Source organism: Rhamphochromis sp. 'chilingali' (genome assembly GCF_963969265.1).
Source record: "Rhamphochromis sp. 'chilingali' genome assembly, chromosome: 19".
NCBI classification, from domain to species: Eukaryota; Metazoa; Chordata; class Actinopteri; order Cichliformes; family Cichlidae; genus Rhamphochromis; species Rhamphochromis sp. 'chilingali'.
The window spans coordinates 2,252,322-2,278,814 of record NC_137946.1 but is presented as its reverse complement, the minus strand read 5'-3'; the positions used below and the strand labels follow the sequence as shown (position 1 = coordinate 2,278,814).

General features: G+C 41.6%; 2 protein-coding genes across 2 annotated transcripts; one reads left to right on the top strand and one right to left on the bottom strand.

The window, feature by feature from the left end:
• Positions 1-716: 716 nt before the first annotated feature.
• umodl1 (uromodulin-like 1) lies at positions 717-14,642 on the bottom strand. The gene is made up of 17 exons (XM_080867227.1): positions 14,425-14,642; positions 13,961-14,203; positions 13,501-13,659; positions 12,378-12,499; positions 12,070-12,253; positions 11,230-11,370; positions 9,494-9,757; positions 8,379-8,636; positions 7,007-7,119; positions 6,712-6,931; positions 5,357-5,494; positions 4,821-5,278; positions 4,505-4,665; positions 3,574-3,804; positions 2,075-2,231; positions 1,882-1,966; positions 717-1,345 (listed from the first exon to the last, which is right to left on the bottom strand). The coding sequence occupies exons 1-17, from the start codon at positions 14,498-14,500 to the stop codon at positions 1,158-1,160; spliced, it is 3,198 nt and encodes a 1,065-aa protein (XP_080723353.1). The 5' UTR covers positions 14,501-14,642; the 3' UTR covers positions 717-1,157.
• Positions 14,643-16,159: 1,517 nt separating this feature from the next.
• On the top strand, positions 16,160-26,256 carry zbtb21 (zinc finger and BTB domain containing 21). Its single transcript, XM_080866472.1, has 2 exons — positions 16,160-16,294; positions 21,310-26,256. The coding sequence occupies exon 2, from the start codon at positions 21,312-21,314 to the stop codon at positions 24,375-24,377; it is 3,066 nt and encodes a 1,021-aa protein (XP_080722598.1). The 5' UTR covers positions 16,160-16,294; positions 21,310-21,311; the 3' UTR covers positions 24,378-26,256.
• The last annotated feature ends 237 nt before the right edge of the window (positions 26,257-26,493 follow it).

Here is a 26,493-nt window from a genome sequence, read left to right as displayed (position 1 = left end):
TGCTGTCCAGAGACTAACTGGAAACCATTACCGAAACACTCAGCAGAAGAGATGAAGCCCAGGAATGTGCTGTGTGTGATATAACTTCATCACGTGGTTTGTCTGAAAGGAAGAAATAGAAGCTCCTGAGCTGCAGCCATTCCTCTGCTTTGATCACTGCTGCTCTCGCTCCTTCTTGCTGCATCCGTCATTCCCCTCCATCCCTGCACAGAGCTGTTGCCATAGCGATGGGTTGCCAGGTTTCAGACTGTGAGGCTGAATGGGTTAATGAGAAGGCGGAGCATTTGCTGCACTCCAGATGGTAGTAAGCCCTCCTTCACCACAGGTCTCCAGGGACCTCCCATGAAAGAGAAAGCCGCTCCTCTTTTTAGTATTCACCCCCATCACTGCTGCATTTCTGACCCCGTGACAATGTCGGATTATGCAAAGTGTGAAAGAAAAGCTGGGCTCTCATCTTTGGCTCTTCTCTGCTGAGAAAGGCTCATATGAGATGTTTTCATTAACCACTGATCTGGGTGAAGGAGAAACTGACAGCACAACCTCCAGCCAACTGAATAAAAGCGGGACTGTAAATTTTTTGTTTTTTCTGAATCCACCACCTCACATCGTCCCCTGTAAACGCTCGTGTTTACTCTGAGTGCAGGAAGCCATCTTGGACTGTTTTTTTAATGAAGAACTGTGTTAACAGCACCCCCAAGTGTCTGAGTTTATACAGGATGTGTTTATTGTCTCACCACTTAGAGCACAAATTATGTGTCAGTAAACACAATAGATAACAGACAGCAAAAAATAGCATAAATAACATGATTTAAAGAGGCAGCTATGAACACGTTTGACTATAAGAATAGGATACAGAGACCAACACTTGCATAGTTACTTGGTATCTGATTCTCTGCAGTCATTAAATATGTCATGCATGAAATATTGATAGTTTCTACATTTGACATCCCTGTATACAACCACTCTATCGTTTGAATATCTTAATTATACAAAGAAGGTGCAGGTAGAATTTAAATTCAAACTGTACATAATAGTTTCATGTACACGATAAAGGGTGAATGGTGCAACAGTGACACATGGTGGCAGGTGTGGTGTAAAAGCAGCGACAGCACGTCTAATCTCTTCTAATTGTGTGCCTGTGGGTGCAGGGGCTGTCATTAGGTGTTATAGGCAAGGTAGGTGAACTTCTCCTCTTTGGGTTTGACGTTAAAATTGTAGTGTCCGATGCGGTTCCTCTGGCAGTAGAAGAGGCAGGCGAGGGAACAGATGAAGAAGAGCGACAAGCAAATTCCCAGAATGGAAAGCCCAACTACATTTAGAGTGCTCAGCTCCTTATCCAAGGGCTCTGCAGGAATATATGAACCAAGGCTGAAGAAGTACAAACATGCAGACAAGCAGTATATGATGACAGAAATACCAAAACTTTACTCACTGGCTCTTAAAACAAACGTTTCCAGCTCCCTTACATAAAAATAATGTTTAAAAAAATGTTCCCCTCATGAGTGTGTCATGATAAAAGCAGCCAACCCTTTCCTAGCGATGGCTAGTTAAGAACATGGATAGATGGATAAATGTTTTCCATCAAGTTAGTTGAACTTTCCTCTCCACCACACTGATAATAGCGACAGCTGCACTACTGCCTTAATTCAACAGCTATAGATGGCCCATTTAAATGCTGAGATGAAGTGAGAGCCAGATTTATAATGGCCACTGAAGATTTAAATAGCTTTTCTACTTTTAAAACGGTCCGTGTTGAGTGGAAGCTGAAGTGTCATTACACTTCCAACTGAAGCACAAAAGAAGCATCCAGGTGAAATCAGCCGTGCTCCAACACTCTGGAGTGGAGTGTTTTCAAAGCAGATACTGTGTAAAAATACACACCTTCATCTGAATTCATCAGAGGCCCAGCTGAACCGAACCTTGTTCCAAGTGCATTTACAGATCGAGCTGTTCTCTGGTGACAGTCCTGCAACAAAACATGAGCCGAGTTTATGTTGCATCAACTGCTTTTAGTCTAAGCAGGGTCAAAGCTGCAGGGTTGCATGAAATGTATTGTGGAGTAGAAAGCACTCACTGGCACGCAGCTATTCGACTCAGTCTGCAGGCAGATCTGAACCTTGCAGTGCACATAGATCACCTTCAGGTTGACAAAGGAGAAGATCTGCACGGACAGACGGGACGTGCTGGAGTTCCCGTTCATCATCACTTTGGTGAATGCATTCAGGGAACAGCTGTGGAGACACAGACAGTGGGGCTGACTGATGAACTTAACTGCACCTGATCAAAAACTATTATTAGAAAGCATCGTGCTAAATATATAGACAGCTGAATAATCTGCTGGTTCTCTTATTATCGCTTTGCAGAAGGCTTTAACACAGATTTAGCTACCGCACTGACTCATTGTCACTTTTGATGGCACTTTTTTTTTCTTACATCCTGCTCAAAGATGAATTTCATTTGAATGGAGGGACCTTTAGCTGTGAATCAGAAAATGCCTTCTCGTCAACACTGCTGCATGTGGGAGATTTTGGGGGGGAGGGTTCAGTAGATGATATCGTGACCACCACATTTTCCATGTCCCTGCCATACATCTAAGTACCAGGTGTTTGAAACTGATCACTAGAAAACAAATATTGTAAATATGAAGCTGGAGATTCTAAGTTTGCTCGTAGAAATGGAAAAAAAGGTGATGCGAACAGACACAGTAACAAAACTGGCCCACTGGCAACTATGCAGCTCATTAATTCATATAATTTAGTTCATTTGTTTCACAAATGCCTCCGCTGACACGTGTTTTGCAGTGAGACAATGGGAGTCAGATTTTCTTGTATCTGAATGGGGCTAGGCTAGCTAGCTTTACCCTTATATGTGCATCAGATTTACGTGGTAACTTACAACATAACCGCAACTTCATCTTAACTGTATGCCTATTTAACCCGACGTGCACCTCCCATAGAACATAACTACACAATGGCTCAATGCATACTTGAATGTTGTGTTGCAGGGATTAAAAGAAGTTTCCAGACTTCCAGCAGAAGCAGAAGCTAAGCTAACCTCCTGCTGACTGTAGCTTTAGACAGTAACTAACAAAATGAGCAACACAATATGAATCCTTGTCTTGTTCTGTCTTTGTAATGATAAAAGAATGGAAGGGCCTGGTTTCAGGCCTTGTGAAAGACTTCCTTTTAGGGAGGGGAAGAAGTGTTTTTATGTGTCACCCCACAGAAGCTGGTCACATTTGCATCTTGTTTTAAAAAGTGTGAAGCCCCAAGTTAATCATATGCTGACTAATGAAGCTACCTACCTATCATTTCTATCATCCAGAACAAGTTTTCCTATCAACTTAAAACCACAGATGTTTATTCGTTGAGACAGAAACTGTCAGGAACTTAATTTGTAGAGTTTTGGCTTTTTAAATGACACATTTTTATATAACATGTGTTACCAATGCACATGTTGGCCAAGTCAACCCCATCTGAGATCTTAACTCCAGATTAAAGTTGTCTGAGTTAACAATAATCATAGTGGTAACAGTATGAGTAAGCTAAAGAAAGCTGTAGCTGGGAAACAGACCTTTTCTCCAGGAAGACATGGCTGTAGGCGTCTACGGGGTTTGGGGTGGGAGTGCACCAGCACTTGCTGATGACTACTTTAATGTGATCTGAAGAGGTGTTGAGTCTGACCTCCACTACCACGGGCTGCTCACGGGACAGGCTGTAGTTGTAGGGCAGAGGCACTGCACTGTCCAACAGATGCACGCTCATCTGCAATGACCCCGATCCTGTGATTTTAATTATGTCATACCTGGATATGGATGGGAATGAATTGTAGGTATAATGAATACAATATAAACTATGCAAAATATTAAAAATGAAATATTTATCAGTTTATGCTACTAATGCACAACATAACTGCATTCAGTGAAAGTGGGACATGAGAGTTTAAGTGAAGTAAATAAGCTAAACACCTATCAGACTTATGCTCAATAGGATTTTAGGAATGGCTATAGCCTGCGGTGGCAACACTGATGAGTGCTGAGCGGCTTTCAGCCTCAGTTAAGTCCATTTATATAACTAAATGGGAGCTCTACAGTATCAGCCTCTATCTTGGGATTCATTCTTGTTTAAACCTTCATACCAATGACAGCTGTTCATGAAACGCAGTTCAGGGTCCTGAATATACTAACAAAGAATTTATCCCAGTCTGTTGTTGCTTGTTACTGTCAGCTAATAAAGGCTGCTCGTGAAACTGCTGTGTAAATGCAGCAGCAGCAATCAAATCCCCGCTGTGCTGATATTCTGAACAGCAACACTGCCTCTCTGTGATATTGCTCAAGTAGGTACTTTTTGAATGTGTCAATATTCTGTTCTGGAGAAGTAGTTCTTTATCTCTCGATGCTGTTTCCTCTTGAGGCATTTGTCAGCTGTGTCAGTTATCAAGGGGTTACTGATTTGAAAAATAATAAAATATAATGAGTATTCGTGACAGTACTCATGGCACTTACCCCATGGGGCTAAGGTCTGCAGAAATAAGCATGCTCTTCATGTAGGTACACATGATTGGGACTTCCAGCTGTTTTCTGGGCACCTCTGTTGCTCCCGTTGGTGAAGTGTATGGATCCATAGTGTTAAGCAGGTTTACAGAGGCTATGTAGTGGGTTTCATTCTGAAATACCGACACGGCAGAAAGAGCAGAGTGTTGGTTTTCATACTTTTTTATACTTCGTACTTAGCTGAAGAAGATAATGGCAAGCTAGTATACAAAAAACAAGAGCACAGAGGATTCAGGAGGTTTCCCAAATGCAGAGGAGAAAAACTCACTTGCACAAGTTTAGTGTCGCACTCATTCCAGGCCACGGTCAGCTCCACGTGCGTGTCATTGCCGCCATTGATGCCACAGCCCACCGTGCCCAAGTAAAGTGCACTCTCCTGGATCATGGAGCTCAGAAGAAAATTCTTAGTGACAGTCACAGTGATGGCCGCAAGTCTGCAATGGACTGAGAGGGCTTCTTGGATAGAGTCGTCGGTGGCAGATCCCAGAGCAGTGGTACTTTTTGTTGAGCTGGTAGCAGTTGTTGTGGCAATTGTAGAGGCGGGGATGGCTGTTAGGGAAGTACTGGTTGTCGGGGTAGTGGTGGTGGAAGCTTGAGCAACAGTTGAGATTGTTGTGAAAACCATGTGACTTGTTGATATACTGTCTGTGGTTATTTCTGGAGCAGTAGTTGAAGTGGTTACAGCTGTCGTCAGGGGCGGTGCCGCTGTTTCTAAGGTTGTAGGTGCTGCACGAGACAATGCTCGCTGGTTACAAAGATATTCTGTTTTACATGTAATGTGTATAAATGAGTTTTTACAGCTACCTTGGCAGACCCGTCCAGGTCTCTCTGGGTCGTTGTCAGTAAACCCGAACAGGCAAACACATGTATAGGAGCCCCAGGTGTTGTTACATGTGGCCGACTGGGAACAATCATTTTCCCCCGAAGCACATTCATTAAAATCTACAGACACAGAAATAAAAAAATAGAGTCAGGTATTATGTTATTGGCTGATTATTTAGATGTTACTTTAATTACTTTGAATTTCCAAAATGTTGCTTTTGAGACACAAAAAGGTTTTGTTAATACTTTTAGTGCACTTAGGTCTTTTGAATGGTATGTACTAAAAAACATTGTGCAGTTAGAGCATTATGACTTTGTGCATCATTTGTGTTGTATTTCCATACAGCTGAGAAAATTAACATGAGGCAACAGCGACCAAGAAATATTGCCTTTTAAGTCAAAGCGTCAGTCGACATCCAGAATTTCTGGATTCCACAACGCAGCTTCATAGTTATTCTAACATATTGTGCCAAGAGAGAAAGTATGTGGAGCGCACGTGTCTGAAGCAAGACTGCAGAGAATCGGCAAACGTACAATAAAAACACAACACGTTCTGAAACGCTGACTCGGCCGTCCCGTTCAGTAAACACGTGAACAGGATATTTCTGCTATAGTTCGGTGAGTTTTTTTTCAGGTCCATGAAATAATTTCAGTCATTTAATTATTTATTTATTTTCAAAAATCTAGATTTTAGTTTAGTTAAATGATTTCTTCATGTTGAGTTTCAGTTTTCAGTTAGTTTTAGTTAAGTTTGGTTCACATTAACAGACATGAAAATTGCAGCTGCCTTTCACTCGTTAATGGACATCCCAGAACAATAAAACAATAAAATAACTGCTGGCTATATTTTAATCAAAAGCTACCAAGAAAACTGTTTGGTACAAAGACTGTGAATGACTGCTGCAGGATGATTAAGGCCCCATTTCTACTTCTCACCTTAGCCTATACTGCAACTTCTCATGCACGTCTCCAGAGATGTAATCTCCTATAGTCTGCAACACAAACATTAACTGCTGTGATTTGTAGTAGGCTGGCCCCCTGACTCTCACTAGTCAAATGCACAAACACAATATATCTATTTTATGAAGATTTATGAAAGTTTTAATATGTTGCTTCTACCATCATGGCCCCATTTATATATTGGGCCACCTCCAGTGCCTTCTTTCTTTTCTGTGCTGTGATTTCAGTAAAAATAAAACATTTGCTAACACCGCGAGTAAGTCTTTAACGCTAATTTGCTATAATGTCAAACTCAGCACTCCCTCTTTGAAGCATTTTCCCAGCAGTGTACCACTAACAGCCCACAGCATTAGAATAAGCAATATAAAGACACATACCATTTAGACTTGTGCTGTTTTGATCTACTGTGTATGTCGAGCTGTTCGTCAGGGACTGCAGAACTGCTGTGGACACATTGCTTATGTCCAGGCTTTGACTTGGGATAAACACTATGGTGAAGTTGACCATCACGCTCCCCGGGGAAAAGTTTCTGATCTCGATCCTGACCTGGCCTGAATCCACCATGGCTTTCACCTCTGGAGACACAGACTGGTAGATCTGGTTGGTGACACAGGAAACAGGCTCAAGTTTGTGTTTTTATTTGCACATCACATTCAGTCACTGGATACTTGCCTCTTCTGTTATACTCTCACTGAGGGTTTTGTAGGCCTGACTGCTGGTGTTCTGGAGGTCAGCTGTGAACTTTATGTTGGTAAGTCGTGTTGTGGCATCGAGAGTCTGAGCGTCTACAAAGAAAACCTTTATTATGCACAATAACCACATTTACCACATAAATGTCGACCGTCCTACTGACCCCAGGCCTTTTGATAAAACACTGATTCTTTTCTTCATCACGCATTAGTCATTAAAGACAATTAAACTGCTGTACTCCTCACTCCCTCAGGGTGGTAACTGTGGCTATGTTCTTATTTTCAGAAATCTGGGTCAGTCACTTTCTTCACTTGTGGCTCAGACAAAAAAAACACTTCCAGTATTCTTGTTGTTCTTTTTCTGAAAATACTTCCACAGAGGAGAAATAAAGATTTGACCTACATTTTGACTTCTGAGGGGAAAGTAATGCATCTCTGTGTGTCTAGATTCTCAGTCATGCAGGTAACAGGAGTCTTAAAAGCTCGGAAAAAAGGCAACTGAGCTTCTTTAAGCTGTGACACCGTTTGGCTTCACATCCAAGAGGCTTCCTACCTGTTGTTGTTAGAACTGAAGAAGCGTCTTGGATGTGACGCCAAACAGCTTCACCAACTTAAACAACTCCAGTTTCCTTCTGTTTTCACTTTTCTCTTATGACAGTAACACATTTTATGATTTCTTCTTCTAATAATAACCATGCAGATATCCAAAAAACAGTGTTAAGTGTTATAATAATGTTATAGGTTACATATTGTCACAATGCTATTTGGCAATATAACATTTCTATAATATCGCTGGGAGCAAAGAACAACAAGTGGAGGTGGAAATGAAAGCCTCTGGTGGAAAATATCACTGTTTCCTGAGAAGTGTGTGTCTCCATGCAGAGACACACACAGAAAGAAAAATGACAAAAAGTGTTTTTCAGCATTTTTAGTCAATTAGTCAGTTTCGTTCTTCTGGTTCAGGCAAAATCTACTGCAAAAATATAATAAATAAATACAAATGAATAAAAAACAAGGGAACACTTGAACAATTAGATTTTTTTAAGTCATTTTGAATCCATTACTCAAAGGGTTGATGATTTGTTTTCAACTCTTTTTTTTTTTACATCAATTTGTTCTCAACAAAATAAAAAGTTCAGCCTGAATATTTCGTACATCAAGATCCAAGGTGACATGTAAGTGTTTCCTTACTTTTTTAAAAGCACCATCACAATCAGCCATAACAACAATATGACTGCATAACAGTTATAAACAAAGGTAAAGCTGTACTGAAAGTTACTGGAGCTGTCACATAGATTGGCAGCTCTCGAGTACTTTGACGTTCATATTTTGATATATATGTTCAATGTACTTACAGGTTTTTACTGAGATGTGAAGAGGGGCTCCTTGATTTCGGCAGGCACGAGGTGTGACGGTAACATTGTAGAGCAGTCCAGGCTTCAGTCCGCTCACCTCTATCGTGGTATCACTGATTTTCTGAGTCTGAATGACCTCTGACCCTTTCCTTAGAACAACCAAGTAAGTCTGTTTTGTCTCGGCATGATTGGACCAGCAGACAGAGAAGGACGTTCCAGTAACATTAGTGGACCATAAGCTGCCGATGCTGTGGGGAGCTGAGGGAGGGGACAGACAGGGGAATCGCTTGTCATTAATCTGAATCTGCTTTCTTGCTGGTTGTTGCGTGGAAATATGCCACTCCCACATCTGTGCGGTTTGTCTTAGGGAATAGCATCCAGCCTTGTTTTGCACAGTGACTGGAAACAAACACCACAGCTAGTCTAAGCCTGTCAAGAGTAACAAAAAAGAACAGCTTAAAAATGCATTATTTTACTTTTTACATCCTGTCAGTTTAATCCTACACCATTTTAGGCCAGTCTTATTCAGTCTGTGCAAGTCAGATCCAGAAACTTTCACACAAAGGAATATTAAAATATTATCTCATTTTGAATTTGATGGCAGCAAAATATCTCTAAAATGCTGTTACATCTGCAGCAAAGGATTCCAAGAATCCAAAGAAATGATGAAATCTCTGTGCGCAAAGGACAAATATTGGATGTCACCAGGCAGCACTACATTAAAACCAGGAATAATCTGGCAAGGAAGTCGCTGCATGGGCTCAGGAACACTTCCAGAAATCACAGTTTGCTGTGCGATCCACAAATGGAGGTTAAACATCAAATATACCAGGAAGATGCGAACGTCATGTGAACATGATAAAAATGCACAGAAGAAATGTAAAAAGTAGTCTGAAAAATAAATACTCGAGTAAAAATAGCTGAATTTTTTTTACAGGTGTGAGAATAACAATTTAAGACTCCTCCAAAGAGGATGAGCTTCAGTGTAAATGATGTCAAATTATAAATAAATGCTTGTTAAACCCAAATATCCCTCTCTTTCTGGCTTGGACACCCTTCCAATCAAGAGATGGAGATTTCATGTAAACTTTAGATGAAAACAGAATATTTCTCACAGCATGTTGTTGCTGGATGAGCTGACTCCACAGCTGTATTCATTTGGCTGTGAGATGCAGAACTCGTCCACAGCGAAGCTTGTGATGAATTCCAAGAGACAGAGGTCGTATTACTCGGAGCCGCAGTCACGCTGATCTCAGTGGATGTGAAGAAATCTGTTGTGTTGTATCCAGGAGGGCCTTGTGTGCGACTGGAAGCAGGGGGATAGGTTGTGTTCATCAATGCAGGGCTGGTCAGGGCGGTGGGCCACACTCCAGTGTCAGCTGGGAGCAAAGAACAACAAGTGGACGACTGGACTCTAAGTTTCTGGTGTAAATACCACTGTGTGACTCACATCACAGACGTGTAGTAATTAGAAACAACATATAGTGTTTCCACTTTAAAAGAGCAAAAAAAATAAGTAGGTAAGTAGAGTCATGGATCAAAAATACACTTTTACTCTAAACTGTCTTTACATTGATTGGTGACTTGGGTTAATAAACACCATCTTTGTAAGAACCATTCTCAAGCTTTCCAGTATGACGACTGAAGACCTGACTCCGCCCTCCTCCACTCATCAGTGGTGAACAGACAATTTACATGTTGTTAGTCACACAGCCAACAGAGGTCACTTTAGAAACTGTGTCTTTACAAAGCAGTAATAGCAGAACATTGTGGATCATTTATGAGGAAGGACCATCTTCACAAAATATGACAAATGTGGCAACTTTGTTGTGAGCTAGCTAAGCCTTTAAAACTAACCACAATTTCCTTGTTCGAGTAGGTTTGTCTGACTTGAAGAACAACTCTGACACATATTATTGTGCAGCCGTTTCAGATTAAGGAGGCAGTCTGTTAACCACAGCTTTGTTCCAAAACAAGGCCTCCATAGCCTCTGTGTTCCTTAATGTTTTCACACAGCTGTCAGTAGGTGATTGGTAATTGACCTTTTTCTGCTTTTAACAAGAAAACGATCTTTTGAGACTTGTTTTCTTTTTTCTTGTTTGATATTTTACCCAAAAAAGGCCGATGGTGGGCGGACTATTAAAATCTGAGTAAAACTGAGAGAAATCTTCATTTGTTCTCACTCAGCTTCCACCTCTAGTTCTACAGGTCAGTTATTCTAATAGTCTGTGTGTGTGTGTGTGTGTGTGTGTGTGTGTGTGTGTGTGTGTGTGTGTGTGTGTGTGTGTGTGTGTGTGTGTGTGTGTGTGTGTGTGATGGGATGTTGTAAATTTACTCCACCTAGCAAACATCAATACATTAGCATTAGAATAACTTGTGCATAAACTTTAACCCCCCAAAAGCTCTTTGATCAGTCTAACTGTAATCTTATCAGTTTTTATTCGGGGCTTTCTGATGGGGAAATCCCTCTCGTCACTTCTAAAGTGACTGAATCTAAACTATAGTACTTGTCTGAGATGCTGCACTTGCGAGTACAAAAGTAAGGGCTCAGGGGATTTTGAGGATAGGGTAACTGGAAGCACTTGAGAAAAAGAACACTTTCAAACGAGGTTCAGATGTTATATTTAGCAATATGATTGCTTTCTCTGTGTACATACATTGTGCACGTGTAAGTTAAGTGTGAGCTAGTTTCTGAAAAACCTAAATAAATTGCACAAATTGGTGCGCATAGCAAAAATGGAACAAAGTCATGTGCAAATAAACATTTTAATTATCTGGCAATTATCACACAGTCCAGACTTTAAAGGGTTACGTCTGCACTGCAAACACACACACAAGTGTGCGGTCAAACCTGAACAGTGGGCTCCAGGGTTGCTCGGGTCAACATCAATGTAACCTTGGTGGCAGACGCACTCATAAGAACCCACTGTGTTGTTGCAGTCGGCCCAAAGCGAACACTGCCGAAGAGCAGAATGTGCACACTCGTCTACATCTGCAATGAAAATGCAGACATATGGAGGAGTTAAGCAGCAATTATAATTACACATACATAAAAGCTGTTCAATTACAGTTGTGTTTGCATGAGTTGTAACAAATGTGTTTCTGAAAATAAATCAATAGTTTATAGTGGAAGCTGTTTAGAAAATCTCCACATCTGTTCGGGACCCTGGAAAAATCACTGGAACTTGAAACACATTATGCAAGTCAAGACTGGATTCACTTATCTTGCTCACGTCTTTCATTTAAAGGCTTGAAAATTCAGATGTGTCTAAAAATAAATGGCTTTCAGCACAGAAAAAGGGAAGTTAATTATCTCTGAGAAAAAGCCAGCTTGACGTGCACGCGAGCCATGTTTTGTGGGAATGTAGCAAGCATGACTGATTTATGATAAATATCTGAGTGTGGGTGTGTGTTTCGTGTGTTCATGCACGTGTGTTTGTCTCTGTGTGTGCGTGTGCGATCGCTCTGGTGTTATTTTCCGCTGTTGCAGGAAACATCCCACAGATGACTGTCACTCAAACAGAAGTAGTGGGAGAAGGAAACTGTGGTGCGACTGAGTCATTTTTTCCTGAACGCCGTGTTCTTTGCACATGAATCATTCTCAAAACTCTACAAGAATGTCATTTCTCAAAAGAAAAAAAGCCGAGTAGCTTCGCAGAGAGGTCAAAACTGCCATACAGTGCCTCCTCACCTTGCACTGTTATTGAAGACACTTCCTCTATTCGTTCGAGAAGGCGATGCAGCTTCGATGTGACGTTGTACAACGAGAGAGTGAAGTTACACTCAATCAGCAGAGAGGTGGCAGTTCTGTAGGGATGCACAGGCCATGTGCTGAGATAATAGACAGAAACATCAGACTGCAGAGCTCCAGTCACCTGATGATGACACAGACGAACATATTTTCATAAAAAGCGACCACCAAGGAAAGTGCTTATGTTGGAAGTCTAGTCTCATTATAAATGTCTGGAGGAAGTTTGACCATAGAAGCTGTTGTGTTACCATTGCTTGCAGCAGCCTTGTGTGATTCAGAAGCCCTTCATTCTTGGACATCAGTTGCTGGTAGTCTGTCTTCACTGTCACTGTTGCATTCAAGCGGTTTCCTCCATTCTCAGAGTAATTTGCTGAGATTAACATGATACAATATAAAGATCAGTGTCGACAGATTTCTCCCTGCTTCAGAGAAAGACCTACAGGCTCACTTAAGAGCTTGGTTAAAAAAAAGAAAATCAGCTGATTTATTTATTTAATTGCTAAATGAAATATGAACAGGCTGAAGCGGTCTATATACGACTCAGCAGTTATTCCTTTCATATTTTCTTCAGCAGGAAGGGATCCAGTGAAAATGGCACACACACTGTGGGGTCTGTGGATTACCCCAAGTCACTAAGATTAGTTTGTAAAAGAATTTGGTGGCACTGTAATTTTACAAGAACACACGTACGAACACCAGAAGCAATGAAACACACAACAGTGCTTGTCAGACAACATGTCAAGACAACATGTTCTTTTTATTTTTTTGTGTGTCTGTTTTTTGCTGCACTCTTAGCGTGTGCGCGGTGTGCATCGGCTGAACGTGACACAGAACATATGAGCGTGTTTTTGTTAACACTTTCAGTTTCTGTAACTTTTTACTGTTGCTGTAAGAAAACCGATGCATTTTTTTCCTTTCCTTCATTTGACGGTGGCACGGTGGTTAGCACTGTTGCCTCACAGCGAGAAAGTCCTGAGTTCGATTCCACCAACAGTGAGGAGTTTGCCTGTTTTCCCCGTGTTTGCATGCATTTAGTGTAGCCCTCGCCCTTCGGGGGGATCTGCCCTCTCTGAGTGCTCATTTTTGAAATTTTACGAAATACCAAGGAAAATGACACATCAACAGAGCGGCCACATCAGCACCAAGATGGCAGCAGTAAAGCTGCACTAACAGATAAAAACAGTTTGTCATGTTTAGCTGATATACCGTAGACGCTGGGCAAATTTCAGTTTAATGCCTCAGTGAGTTGAGTCGCTCATTACGTTTTAGCACTATTCTAAAACTGTCATTTGCTTAAACAAAGCACAGTAAGATGCATGGTGAACATTCACTTTAAATGCAATGTGGATGCAAAATCACATATATACTAACTTGCTGGATCACTGCAGGAAGAGTGGTGAGATCTCTGGCAGCATTTTTGCCAGCCTGGACAGTCTATATCCAAGTCACACTCCTCAGAACTGGGATGCAATCCATCTGCAGTTGGACAGGATCCTGGCTTGGAACTAAACTCACCACTCCTGTTTACAGCTTCATTCAAAGGAAATAACATGTTGCAGGCCATATATTAGCAGTGAGATATTTGTAGCATTGCAGTTTCAGCGCTTCCATCTGGTGTCTTGCACACAGCACCACACACTGAAAGGTCACACTGACTGCCTGGCCAGAGACAGTGTGTGTGTGTGTGTGTGTGTGTGTGTGTGTGTGTGTGTGTGTGTGTGTGTGTGTGTGGTACATAATCAGATTTTGCAGACAGAAAAAGTGTCTTCTACAGTCTAAGAACAAAACAATGTGTGCTTTTCTTTAATCCTGATCAGTGCAGTATACTCACGCAGGGCACAGTAACGACCAACTTGCACATAGCCAGAGCAGCATCCCATCACCTGCTCCGTCACCAGCTTGTACTCAGTCTGATGGATCATCCTGTACATTGTGACATTACAAGTCTTCCAGAGGAGCCAACCGCCACAAGGCTTTGACACTGAATAGGGAACCTTGTGCACCACCAGGAAACTCACAATCTTTGTTTTGTTATGAGTGCACAGGTGGTAGCCAGACAGACACAGGCTATTTCCTGAAAATAAAATATATCTTTTGGATATCAGATGTTTCCATTGGTATCTTGTACACTGCTGCAAAATAACATTTTGAGTCACTCTAATAAACTGCTCCTATATGTTAATGTGCTCGGAAAGTTTTGAATGAAATGTGAAGGCTTTAATCGAAATAAATGTCACATTCTGTTTTGTTAAAACATCTGTTTAGAGTAAATCTGTCGTCGGCATCGTGGCCTACCTTCATTCACAGTGTCCTGTCCCCTACAGAGAGCCAGCAGGGCCACAGCCACCCCAAACGAGAGCATCCAACTCATTTTCACATCAGAATCTCACCCATGTATTTAAGCACCACATTTTACCTCCATATTTCACTTTGAAATGATACCAGCGCACTGTTCAGGGTGTAGTCAAAGACCAAGTCCTCTGTGGCTATCTTTCCCCTCCCCTTAATGACCCAACGGTCCCAAATGTACCACAAAATTACAGCATCCAACAGGTAAGTATTATATGAATTTAGATATTTGCAGTTACCATTTTATTAATTTACTAAAAGTATATTAATTTTGTTTTTTTAAGCGGGTTTTAAATTGCTGTCAGCGAAACAACCTGGATAATCAGCATAAACACGACAAACAAAGTCTTTGCTTTTCATGCAACCTGTGAGAGGAAGTGCATGCTTTTATTTTTGTCAAATAAATGCATTATGGATTTGCCTATTCTTTGGCTGTGTCATTGTAAGTAAACATGTTTATGAGGCCAAGGAGAATTATGGGCTGGGAGGAGTCAGAGTCCCTAATGGCTTGGTTTCCACTCAGGTAACCATGGCAGTGCTTGCTATGATGCTGGCATTAACAACCAACCATCTTAGCTATTAAAATCAAGTAAGGAGGAGTGAGAACTTCCCTGCCATTTTCCCACATGTCTTCATTCTGCTAATATCAAAAAGCAACAGGATGCTTTGGCTGTCAAAGACATATTCTAAAAAAAAGGCTCTGAATGTGTCTGGATGTGAAAATCCTGCTAAAACTCTACAAGCCTTTTGGCATGCCTTTAATTCTTCGCAGAAGTACCCGTTTAAATAATGGTGTTCCATTAATAGTAATGAGGTGTGAAAATGAACCTGATTAAACGTAATTCAGTGATTAAGCAGTAATGAGTGGGCTCATGCTAGCAGGCTTGTGGGTGTGAATGCAAGGCAGTGAAGGGTTTTCAGATGGGTTATCAGAGGTCACCAAACATAAATATATGCTTTGCATACGCATGCTTTCATGTTTTGTTGAACCTAAAGATAACTGGGAGTGGTGCTGTCTTTTCACCATCAGCGCTGTCCTTGATTAAGTGAGATGAGACTGTTGCCAGGTAGGCTACTGTAGCAGATGAGGCTTTCCAGGAAAAGGCCTTTAAGCAAAATAGGCATGGTGACAAATCCCCACTGGATAGAAGTGATGACACAAATACACTGCTGTGCTGCAGTGACTTCTTTTGTAGTCATGGATATAATTAGTTTCACTGGGGCTAGATGGGCATCAAAGTAGTGTCTTCTGTAGCATTGATAACGTTTAAGTCATGGCATTGTAAAGTAAAAAAGTACTCTTTAAAATAATCAGACCAAAACTATAATAATTAAGAAAGAAACAAAAATAAGGAGAGCACTTACTCCCTACTTGGTGTTAAAAGTTTCCACACTTGGTCAGGTTTACTGTAACACATGTGACTTCACACAAGCAGAACAACCCCAGCAGCAAACTCAGTGTACCTCAAAGTGTGCAACTAAAGTGTGCAGTGAATTACAATGTGCAGGAAAGTGCTAGTTAGCCTTTACCGACTTTCACTAAATCTTGTTTTAAAAAAAGATCAAACGAAAAATATGACATATCCCTTTAAATTAGCCTCAGTTTCGAGTCTTCCGTTTGCACCGCCCCTTGCTTTTTGACCAGCCTATCAGTGCACGGTGCACGTGACGAGCGCTCTCTGCGATGACCTCATCCCTGGTGTGGGATGACGTCAAATTCAAGATGGATGGAATCACGACCAGCGCGGAGAAATCTACACAACACTGAACAAAGTCCCGGCTACGTGGAGGAAAGACCGTATTCACGACGGGCAGGGTAAGTGTAGCCAGCCTAACGAAGTTACCGTTCAGTAACACGAGCAGGGAGGCGCAGACACAGTTGGTGAGAGCTGTTAAGGAGAAGCTTTTTCCTCCCTGACGTAACTCGGAGGGGGGATTGTGTCGCTGTAAAAACCTGACCAGCTACAACCTGTTTTGCAGCCAGCAGCAGCTCCAGTGTCAGGCCGGTGTGGAGCCGTTTTTGCTTTTTTGGTGGGAAAAAAAAAATAAAAGAACTAAACATAACAAAACCAAAAGCCCATGACTTCCACCGGGGATAGCGTTTACAACTGACTCCTTACACGCCAAAACGGCGTCTCTGCCCGCGCAGACTTTCATTTCTGGATTAGCGCGGTGCAGTCCATTGAAACGCGCTCAACTTTCCCCCTCTTTATTCGGTGTTAGCTGCTCGAGACCAGGCGTTGCACCCTCGGGTTTGTCTGAAGCTAAACAAAAAAGAAAGGTACGAATGCGTTGTGAAGTGAAAGCAGCATATCAGTCGGAGAAGTTCTTTTAGAGCCACGTCTCATGGATGATCTAATGCCCGAAGCTTCACTCGGCTTCCTCTGGGAAAACATGACACGACCCAACATTCCCGTGTTTTTCCTAACACGGAGCACACATTTTCACCCAAAGTCCACGAGGCAATCTTTAGTTTTTTGATGAATGAATGGGGGTTCTGCCCATAAATATATTTAGCAAGTGTCAAAGTAGCCGACGTAAGTAACGCGACTTCCGGTTACAATTTCCAAAATAAACGCCGTGACGTTAGGCAGCACCTTTTTCAGGAAAATGAAATGCATGCATATAATGCTTTGCAGTCCCTGTTTTTGACTATGTTAATCACACAACTATTGCTGTGTGTCAGATGGGGTTTGTTCTTGTAACAGTATAGTGCTGTTCAGTAGTATTATTGTTGTCTCACCACTGACCGATGCAGGTGTATCGATATTACGCAGTTTCTTACATGAATTCTACAAAATAAATTAGATTTATAATAAAAATGATGAAAAACACATCATAGAGCCCAAATTTAGTGCAAGAAAACTTTGTTCAAGTCAATACTTTATAACTTGGTGTGCTTTCTAAACTGTTTTAGTTTCGATTACAGCACCAGTAGACTTGATCATCACACAAAGGGTGACATGGAAGTAGTCAGCACAATGGTGTTTAAGCTCAGCTGTAAAGCATACAAATGCTAATGGATCCTGTGCCATGTTTGATGAATCTTTTAGCTGACAGTATAAACAGCAGGCTAGATTCATCAAATAAACCTGCCTCCTGAAATACCAAGAGTGCTTTTCTCTGATAGTTACATTTTACAACCATAGAAATAAATGTAGATGTTTAATGGTTTAGGTGAAGGTGGATCAAGGCAGACAATGCATTTCAACTTGTAGTTGAAACCTTTTAAACTTCCTGTAGTGCCCTGTGTGGTTGAGGGCAACTTGACAGAACTCCATTTTTCCTACCTTCAGACTGATAACATGATGTAATTCCCATAAATTCTGTGGAGAGTTTCTTTACACCATTTTATATTTTAAAAGGCTCAACTTTGACCTCTAGTGACCATCACAAACAACAGCAAGACAAAAAATGCACATGTAGTTGTAAACCCCGTTCTGTTAAACACGATGCCTAGTTTAACCAGTTGTTTCTTTACTTTTACAGCAGTCTGTAAGGCATCAATATTTATAGCTCATAATAAAACTGATAGGTTGTTTGGATAAATAAAATGTAAGCAAAATAAATCTTGTTACTGTATTTTAGACAACATAATCCTGTCTTGTGTTTTTATCAGATGAGCATCTGAAAAGTGAGAGCTATGCTGTTTTCAGTAATACAGAAAACAGATGAGCGTCAAATCTTCACACATGATAAACTGGAGCTTTGCTATGTTTGGCATGTTTGCAGTTATTGGATTGCCAATTTGCTTAATAATGAATAATGGCTGCAGCTGTAGTTCTCAGCAATTATTGTATTGTGTTACTACTTCCTTTGAACGGTTATGGTTTCAACGTAACATGAACGATCACCAAAGGCTGCACTAAAACTTGGATTATTCGTAATGTTTTTGTTGCAACATGCTGATGTCAGCGTTGTTAATATGGAGATCTGGTGTAGTATATTAATCTTTTGTCTCACTGTGAAGTCATGTTGTATATGAGCTCCTGAATAATATTCTAACGAGCTCAAACAAACAAGTGCTTATTGCTTATGTCCCCCCCCCAAGAACTAATGCTTTAGAGTTTGAATCCGATCTGATGGAAACCAACGCTTTTTCCTAATTCGTGTGACCCTGACCTTTGATTTATGACCTTGAAGCCCTACATACTAGGGCTGAACGATATATCGCATTTGCGATAATATCGCGACATGATCAAGTGCAATTTTCTAACCGCAAAGGCTGCGATTATACTCTGGACATGTCCAAATTCATGGGCTGCATCCTCCTGAGGCCGCATTTGTAGACCGATTACGTCACAGCGACGTGCCGAAGGCTGTCCAAATTACTACCATATCCCAGAATTCATAGCGCGGCCCAGCCAAACTCCAGTTTCCAGCAATGGCGGCCGCTACTAAGTTTTAAAATTACTCATACTAATCTTTCTGGGTCACAAAATAAACTTTTAACATATTTTCAGGCGAGAAAGTAGTTGTGTAAACATCAAATATCTGCTCGGTTTTATCAAGATATCCCATATTTGCAAAAGTGCTTCGACGTTTTCAGAGGCGTCTGCTACCCACCAGCTCGACAGCTAGCCGGGAGCTCGAGGGTTACTGATGCGGCCGAGAGCGGCACAACTCCCGGCACATCATTTTCAGATCACCGCGGAGTTTCGCTGCTCGGGTTAAACGTAATATATAAGTCACTTAGACAACCTAAAAATGTTATTGTTGGGCTTTTTTCAGTGTTTTGTTTGTTCGTGAGTAAATCGGTTTGGCTGAGATTAAAGTTATTAGATTAGATAAAATAAAACTTTATTAATCCCCCGGGTGGGTTCCTCCTTGGTTTTCACACAGCTGACTAAACGTCAAACAGAAAACTTATTAAACAGAAGTATGAGACAGTCGAGAATTTACGCCAGTGTCTGGTTATATTTTAGATAGCAAGAAGCAGACGGCCGAGTTTATTAAACTCCACCGAGACAGCGGTGACGCTAATCAGAACTAGACCGTCCAATTTCACGCCTTTAAACTTTAAAGGCGTGTTTGTGTGTGTGTTTATACAATTGCTATTATGTTTGCACTTTATGTGTAATGTTACTGACTGCAGAGATCAGTAAGATGTGTGTATTTTTTATTTATTAGTTTTATTTATTTAATATTATTTTTTAATTGAATGACTGTCTAGTAGTTCACAGATGTCGAAAAACTGAGTGTGGTAAAGCCACTGATTTTGTTTATGTATATTTCTGCAATCTGCACATTGTACTGACTTTCATTTTAATGTTTACACCAGGGTTCCTTGTCAGCACTTTATGCTCAGATGTTTGTAAGCTAAAAATAAACTATTGTGTATGTTCAAATATACTGTTGTGATTGAAGAAGTTAAATAAAAATGTCAGTCATCAATTCATGCATCACCTCATGTCATCATAACAGAGGTCTGTCTTCCAGGAAAGAACAGTTTAAAATTAATGTAATATAGTATTGGCCATACTATATGATGTATTGCTTGTCTTTGTTTAATAATACAGAAGACAAAGACCTTAAAAAATAATCGCATCGCAATCGCAATATTGGGGCAAAAAATCGCAATTAGATTATTTTCCATAATCGTTCAGCCCTACTACATACTAAAATAGTGTACTTTATTATCTTTACCCATACGATTGGAGCAGAACCAGCTGAAATCTTGAGCTTTTTTAAGCTGTAAAAACTTGAGGTTTTAATATATATTCATGCAGTGTGTGATAGGGTGTTGTATTGGAAAAAAAAGTGTGTTGTACAGCTTTCCCGATGCCCTTTCATGTGATATATTATGCTTGAAAGATTTCTTGAAGGTCAAAGTCAAATGTTTACCCAAACTAGCTGCTCATGTCCCCCAAGGTCTAGTATATTGTTGTGAAGTTTGAATACGATCCATATAAATCTCTGATTAATAAACAGATTTTACTGGTTTTCATATTTGGTGTGATCTTCACCTGATTTTCACCTAAATTAAATCAGCCGGAGCTTTTATGGGTGTCTACCATCAGACGAAATTTGCATAGGATATCTTGAAAACAGTGGATGCTAGACTGCTAATAGACAAACAAACAGAACTGATTACATAGTCGCTCGCTTTTGTGGGAGAACAGACAAAAGGCTTCAAGAATACTGCCGTGTGTGTGTGTGTGTGTGTGTGTGTGTGTGTGTGTGTGTGTGTGTGTGTGTGTGTGTGTGTGTGTGTGTGTGTGTGTGTGTGCAGAAAATCCAGTGTCAACTTTGAAGTAGATTCGATGACGGAAGAATGTGAAGAACACATACTGAGATTCCTTTATTCATTAGTGAAACAATGTATTTTTACTATTCAGAGCAGGGATGGGGGAACTCCAGGCCTCAGGGGCCGGTGTCCTGCAGGTTTTTGTCCTTGGTCCAAAACAGCTCATTTAAACGGCTAAACGACCTCCTCAACATGTCTTGAAGTTCTCCAGAGGCCTGCTAATGAACTAATCATTTAATTCAGGTGTGTTGACCCAGGGTGATGTCTAAAACCTGCAGGACTCTGGAGTTTCCCACCCCTGACATAGAGACTATGAATTTTTACTTGGTGTCATATTAAACTGATCACAGAGAACTGACAAGAACACCACACACAATTATACATATAGTGCACAAAAGCCCATCAGCTTTTATTTAGTAGATGCTTATTCCTGTAGATGCATCCATGTCCAAAGAATTCTGAAACATCTAAAGTATACAAATTTATCTAGATCAAGAGTATATGCATATATATGTTTATATGTCTACATTGTTTCAATAAAATGTAATCTTTTTATAATATAATCTTTTTTTCTTGTCTTTCAGCCATGGAGAGCCTAGTGCATTACAGTAACCCCTCCCACGCCCTGTCATTGCTGGGGGCTCTGAATGAGCAGCGACTGCGGGGACAAGCGTGTGATGTGGTCCTGGTTGTGGGAGACCAAAGGTACCAGGCCCATAAGAGTGTTCTGGCTGCCAGCAGTGAGTATTTCCAGTCCCTTTTCTCGCGGATGGACGCAGACTCGCTGACAGTTGTAAACCTGGACTTCTGTGAGCCGGACGCCTTTGAGATCGTTTTGAATTACATTTACTCCTCCTCACTCTTTGTGGACAAAGGCAGCCTGGCAGCCATTCAAGAGCTGGGATACAGCCTCGGAATCCCTTTCCTCACCAACATTGTGTCAACAAGGCCACATGCATCCTACTGTGTGTCTAGAAAAAGGCTTTCGTTCTCAGAGGGGGATGAGAATGATGTCCACACAAGGAGCGTCATTGTGCGTCGGGTCCGGAATGACACGGCCCATCCCTCTCGCTCGAGTTATCCGAGAAAAACATCTGAGAGATCGACATCTCCCCACTCTGCTCATGGGTCCACTCGGCCTCCCTCGGAACACAACTCGTACGAATCAGTCAGAAACTCTGAGCCCAGCAGGAAGTCCCCTGACCGGGGTGAAGCTTTGGAGAGGACGTATGCCTCCATATTGAAAGGGAATTCATCACACTTCACACCCGTGAGACCCCAGCTGACATCATCAGTGTCTTTCAGTGATGCTGAAGTGCAGCACATCAGGCTGCTGTCTGGCCCTGACCAGGACAATAAAGAGGAGAATGAGGAGCAGGAGTCCCGCTACAATACCAAAGTGCCCTTTCAGGGTCAGGCTAGTGAGCCAAGCCAGACCATTGACAGGAGTGGGCCACTTATAAAAAGCCTACTCAGGAGGTCATTATCCATGGACAGCCCCGTTCCAGTCTTCTCCCCCACGCTGGAGCTCAAGGAGCTGCAAAATCGAGACCAGTCAGTTGTACAGATGGCACTGAAGACGTCTGTGCCAGAAACCTCTGCCCACAACGGCGACTCAAAAAGAACGTCTCCTCTGGTTCTCAGGTCAAAGTATACCGGCAGGTATGATGGAGAAACTCAGGTAGAAGGAGAGGTGAGTGTGAAAGCTGAGCCCAGCAGTCCACTTGCTGACCCCATGGACATCGTACGCATCACAGTTGGTGATTCTTTGCCAGTCAGTCTCAAAGACTTTCAAACTAATTATGATCAAGGTCCCAGGGAAGTCTTAAATCCTGTGGGGAAAAGAAGGGACAGGCCAGACAACAGACGGTACCCATTAAAGAAGAGCAAACTATTTAAAGAGCATGCTCTCTCAGTTAACGTGAATATGTCAAAAGCAGTACCTCAGCATGCCAGCGGCGACCCTAACGAGGACGGCGAGGAGTCACCTCAGAACAAGATTTTCAAATGCTGGAATTGTTTAAAGGTTTTCCGGTCAGGTGCTGGGCTTCATCGTCATGTAAATATGTATCACAATCCGGAAAAGCCGTATGCTTGCGACATCTGCCACAAGCGCTTTCATACCAACTTCAAAGTGTGGACGCACTGCCAAACGCAGCATGGTGTAGTACAAAACCCAGCGTCGTCCACCAGCTCCTCTGTTCTTGATGAGAAATTTCAAAAGAAGCTAATAGATATTGTGAGAGAGAGAGAAATAAAGAAAGCTTTGCTTTGGAAGTTAAAGAGGAATAAGCAGGGTTTGCAGTCTCCTGCAATTACAAAAAAGAGGTCGAGGCCCAGCTACATATGCCCATACTGTGGCAAGACATTTGTGTTCCAGTCTCAGTACAGACAGCATTTAAGGACACATCCTGCTGAAAAAGCTGACCAGGACACAGCGAGGGAGAGCATCCTCTACCAGGAACAGGATGAGATCATTCAACAGAAGAACCCTGACACCGGTGTTTACTCCTGTAGACTTTGCAATATGAAGCTGTCATCGCTCCTGGAACAGGGTGACCACGAGAGAGGCTGTCGCCATGCAACCGTGTGCCCCTATTGTGGCCTCAGATTCTCAAGTCCAGTTGTCAAGAAAGACCACGAGGCACATTGTAAGTACAAGAAACTGACATGCCTGGAATGCATGCGCACCTTCAAATCCTCCTTCAGCATTTGGCGCCATCAGGTGGAGGTGCACAACCACAATATGATGACTGTTAAAGACCACATTCTCCTGAAGCAACAAGAGAACAATGAAGAGGAGTCTGAAATGCTCAAGGAGGAGCATTACAGTGATGAGCCTCTAACAAGCGAGAGCACAAGAGAGAACATCAGTTACAGTGATTCCTCAGGTCCACCTATGTATGACTCTGAAGACTCTTCCTCCTATGTGCCTGAAGACCTGAGCATGGGCCACCATGGCAAGCTGGTAGTGAAGGAAGAGCCGTTGGAGGAGGCTGTGAGTGAGCGGGACAACCCCGATGCTGCCAAAAGTGGCTCCGAAGAACCCGGTGTGTGGCCGTGCGAGAAATGCGGAAATCTTTTCAGCTCTCGCAAAGACTTAGAACGACACCAGGAGCTGCTATGCCATATCAAACCATTCATCTGTCACATCTGCAACAAAGCCTTCAGGACCAACTTCCGCCTTTGGAGCCACTTCCAGTCTCACATGTCGACTGCTAACGAACCCGGAGCCAAAGAGATCGACAGAAACCCCTCACCTCTGAGCCCTTCCCCTCCACTTACCCCTTCAGAACGTCCCTCCCCACAGGCCTCTGTGCTCATATCTACTCAGGCGGCACCGGTCCCTGCTGCTACTGCTGCTGCAACCGCAGGGACCGACGAGTCCAGCAGCCCAGATCCCTGCAGCTCATTGGTAAGCAAGACCAAGAGGCCCGAACTGGAACGGCAAACCAGCAGCCAAAGCCCCCTGTCAAGGTCAAACAGCATGGAGAATCCAGGCGGCCCTCAGGAATCGGACACACTCTTTTACCACGCACCGTCTCTCTCTGCCCTGACATTTAAGAGGCAGTACATGTGCAAACTCTGCCACAGGACCTTCAAGACGGCCTTCAGTCTGTGGAGCCACGAGCAGAGTCACAGTCACATGTAAGATTCAGATGGCCGATAGCAGTGAGTTTTTTTTCTCGGGAGACAATACTTACTATAAGAATAAACACACCTCAGCCTACAAACAAAAGACTTTGAATGTATAGCTTATTCGCTTGCCTCCAATGTCATATATTGAAGTGGCCATGTTTATTTAGACGCGTAAACGTGAATGTGCAATCAAGTGCTAGATTCCTCTGTGAGAAGAGATGACTATAATTTTTTTTCTTGCAAAATGATCTATATGAATTTATCTGTTTCAGACCTCTTTTGGTTGTCTAGTTGTATTTACCTATCTAGTCGTTTTAAGAGTTGCACCCCTCAATGTTTTCGACTGAAGGTAGAGAAAAAGGCGGGACAAGTGTTTACGTTGTTCTCTCCGAGTGTGGTGGAAAAAGTGCTTTAAAATTTTGGAGGCTGCGGTTCATTTAAAGACGAGAGCTTTTGCTTTTTGTACAAACATGTGATTGACATCCCTTAAGATATTATTGGTGGCCTCAACAATGTATTCAATATGCACTTTTTTGATTCTGGTAGGAAGATATAATCCTCAGCGATTACTCTGGATCAGTATGTTTCCCTGACCGAGTTTTTAGGCTGCAGGAGTAACAAAAAGCATCTAACTTTTTTTTTTTAGCACTCATTTGTTCTTACGTTTGAGGCTCATATTGAATTCACATCAACTCATTTCATGGAAAAATTCAATGAGACAGTCTGTATAAGAAAGCTATACCACATACAGTCTTCATTCAGTACCAACAAACACAGTATCTTCCTAATGATTAGCCTGCTGTGAAACAATGCAATCAACTGGAAGATTACAGAAAAAATATTTATTTTCTGAAGTTAAATGACTAAAACGTCGTTAAATTATGTGGGAAAAGGTGCTCAGACCAGTGCACTAGTAGCCATGCAGGCTGTCGCTGAAAAACAGTGAGCTGGGTTGATCTCAAAGTCCTAAATACGAGACATCCTTGCAGTATTTGGCTTATAATAATATTAAATATTTCCTGTGAGTAAGCTTTCAGAAGCTTTCACATCAAACGTTGTCACAGTGTCTCAATCGCTGAGTGTGGCACCAGTGTTGTGTAAATGCACTGATAGAATTTTTTGCAATTGAACACATTGGACTATTAAGTGAGCTTTACAGCGCTTCGATGGCCTTATGCAACTTTACAAAACTATTTTGTTATTTTACGTGAAAGCACAACAGCTTCAGACCACTTATGACTCAGGCATTTCAAGGTGGCGACGTTAACGGGAGGGAAAGCAACGAGACGGCAAATCTTTATTCTACGAACGGTCACAGAGTGTTCCTGCTTCCTGAAGATTTCTTGGAAAAGTAATGATTGTGTTTTGATTGTATTCCGGTTGTTTTACAAATGTATTCTTGTACAAGTATATACTTCTGCTTCGGCTTGATAGTTTAGAACTTTGTCATAAATTATTATTGCTGTTTGGGAGCCTGACAGACAGAACTCCACATGGACTAATGGACTTTGTTTTCCACTAAATGATTAATGCAAGCTGCATTGTGATGTTAAATTCTTTGCGGAAATTCTGTATTGATAATAGTGCTCTTAATTTCTTGTGAGAAAGACTTTCTGAAAGTTTCACAGGAATGCTTATAGACTTGTGTACATGGAGGTGTTTGTATTCTTGATTTTTGTACTGATTTTGTTAGTAAACAAGAGTTTGATCTTTTTAGTATTCCTGTGCTCTCACTGCAATAATGAATATTTGTATCAACATTGGTTGCATCGCTGTTGCTTTTTGAGACTTGCAGCTGTTTTGTGTTTAGGTTTTTCTACAGTTTTGTGCTTCACTTCTGTAATAAAGAGTAACAATGGAGTATATATATATTATATACATATATAAATGATCATTTGTGGTGTTGGATTTATGAACTTAACAACTTTGAGTGTTTCACGGTGGATCAAAAGATTTTGGGTTACATTGTCATTCGTGTTAGTCTAATTGGCCTTCATAAATTGGCTACATATTGCTGCTAGGTAGATTAAGTAATTAAATGGATAGAATAATGTGTAAAAAGGTGGATTCCAAATACTTATGTACAAGCATTTGGACAACGGCACAATTTTTTACCTTTGTACACCTCC

What these genes read in the sequence shown, in the direction of transcription:
- zbtb21 (XM_080866472.1), top strand. Translation starts at nt 21,312, where the DNA reads ATGGAGAGCCTAGTGCATTACAGTAACCCCTCCCACGCCCTGTCATTG.
- umodl1 (XM_080867227.1), bottom strand. Translation starts at nt 14,500, where the DNA reads ATGAGTTGGATGCTCTCGTTTGGGGTGGCTGTGGCCCTGCTGGCTCTC. An exon ending in TTCCTGCAGTGATCCAGCAA is followed by an intron (nt 12,500 to 13,500) that starts GTTAGTATATAT and finishes TGTTAATCTCAG; the next exon opens with CAAATTACTCTGAGAATGGA. An exon ending in GCAGACCTTAGCCCCATGGG is followed by an intron (nt 3,805 to 4,504) that starts GTAAGTGCCATG and finishes ATCCATATCCAG; the next exon opens with GTATGACATAATTAAAATCA.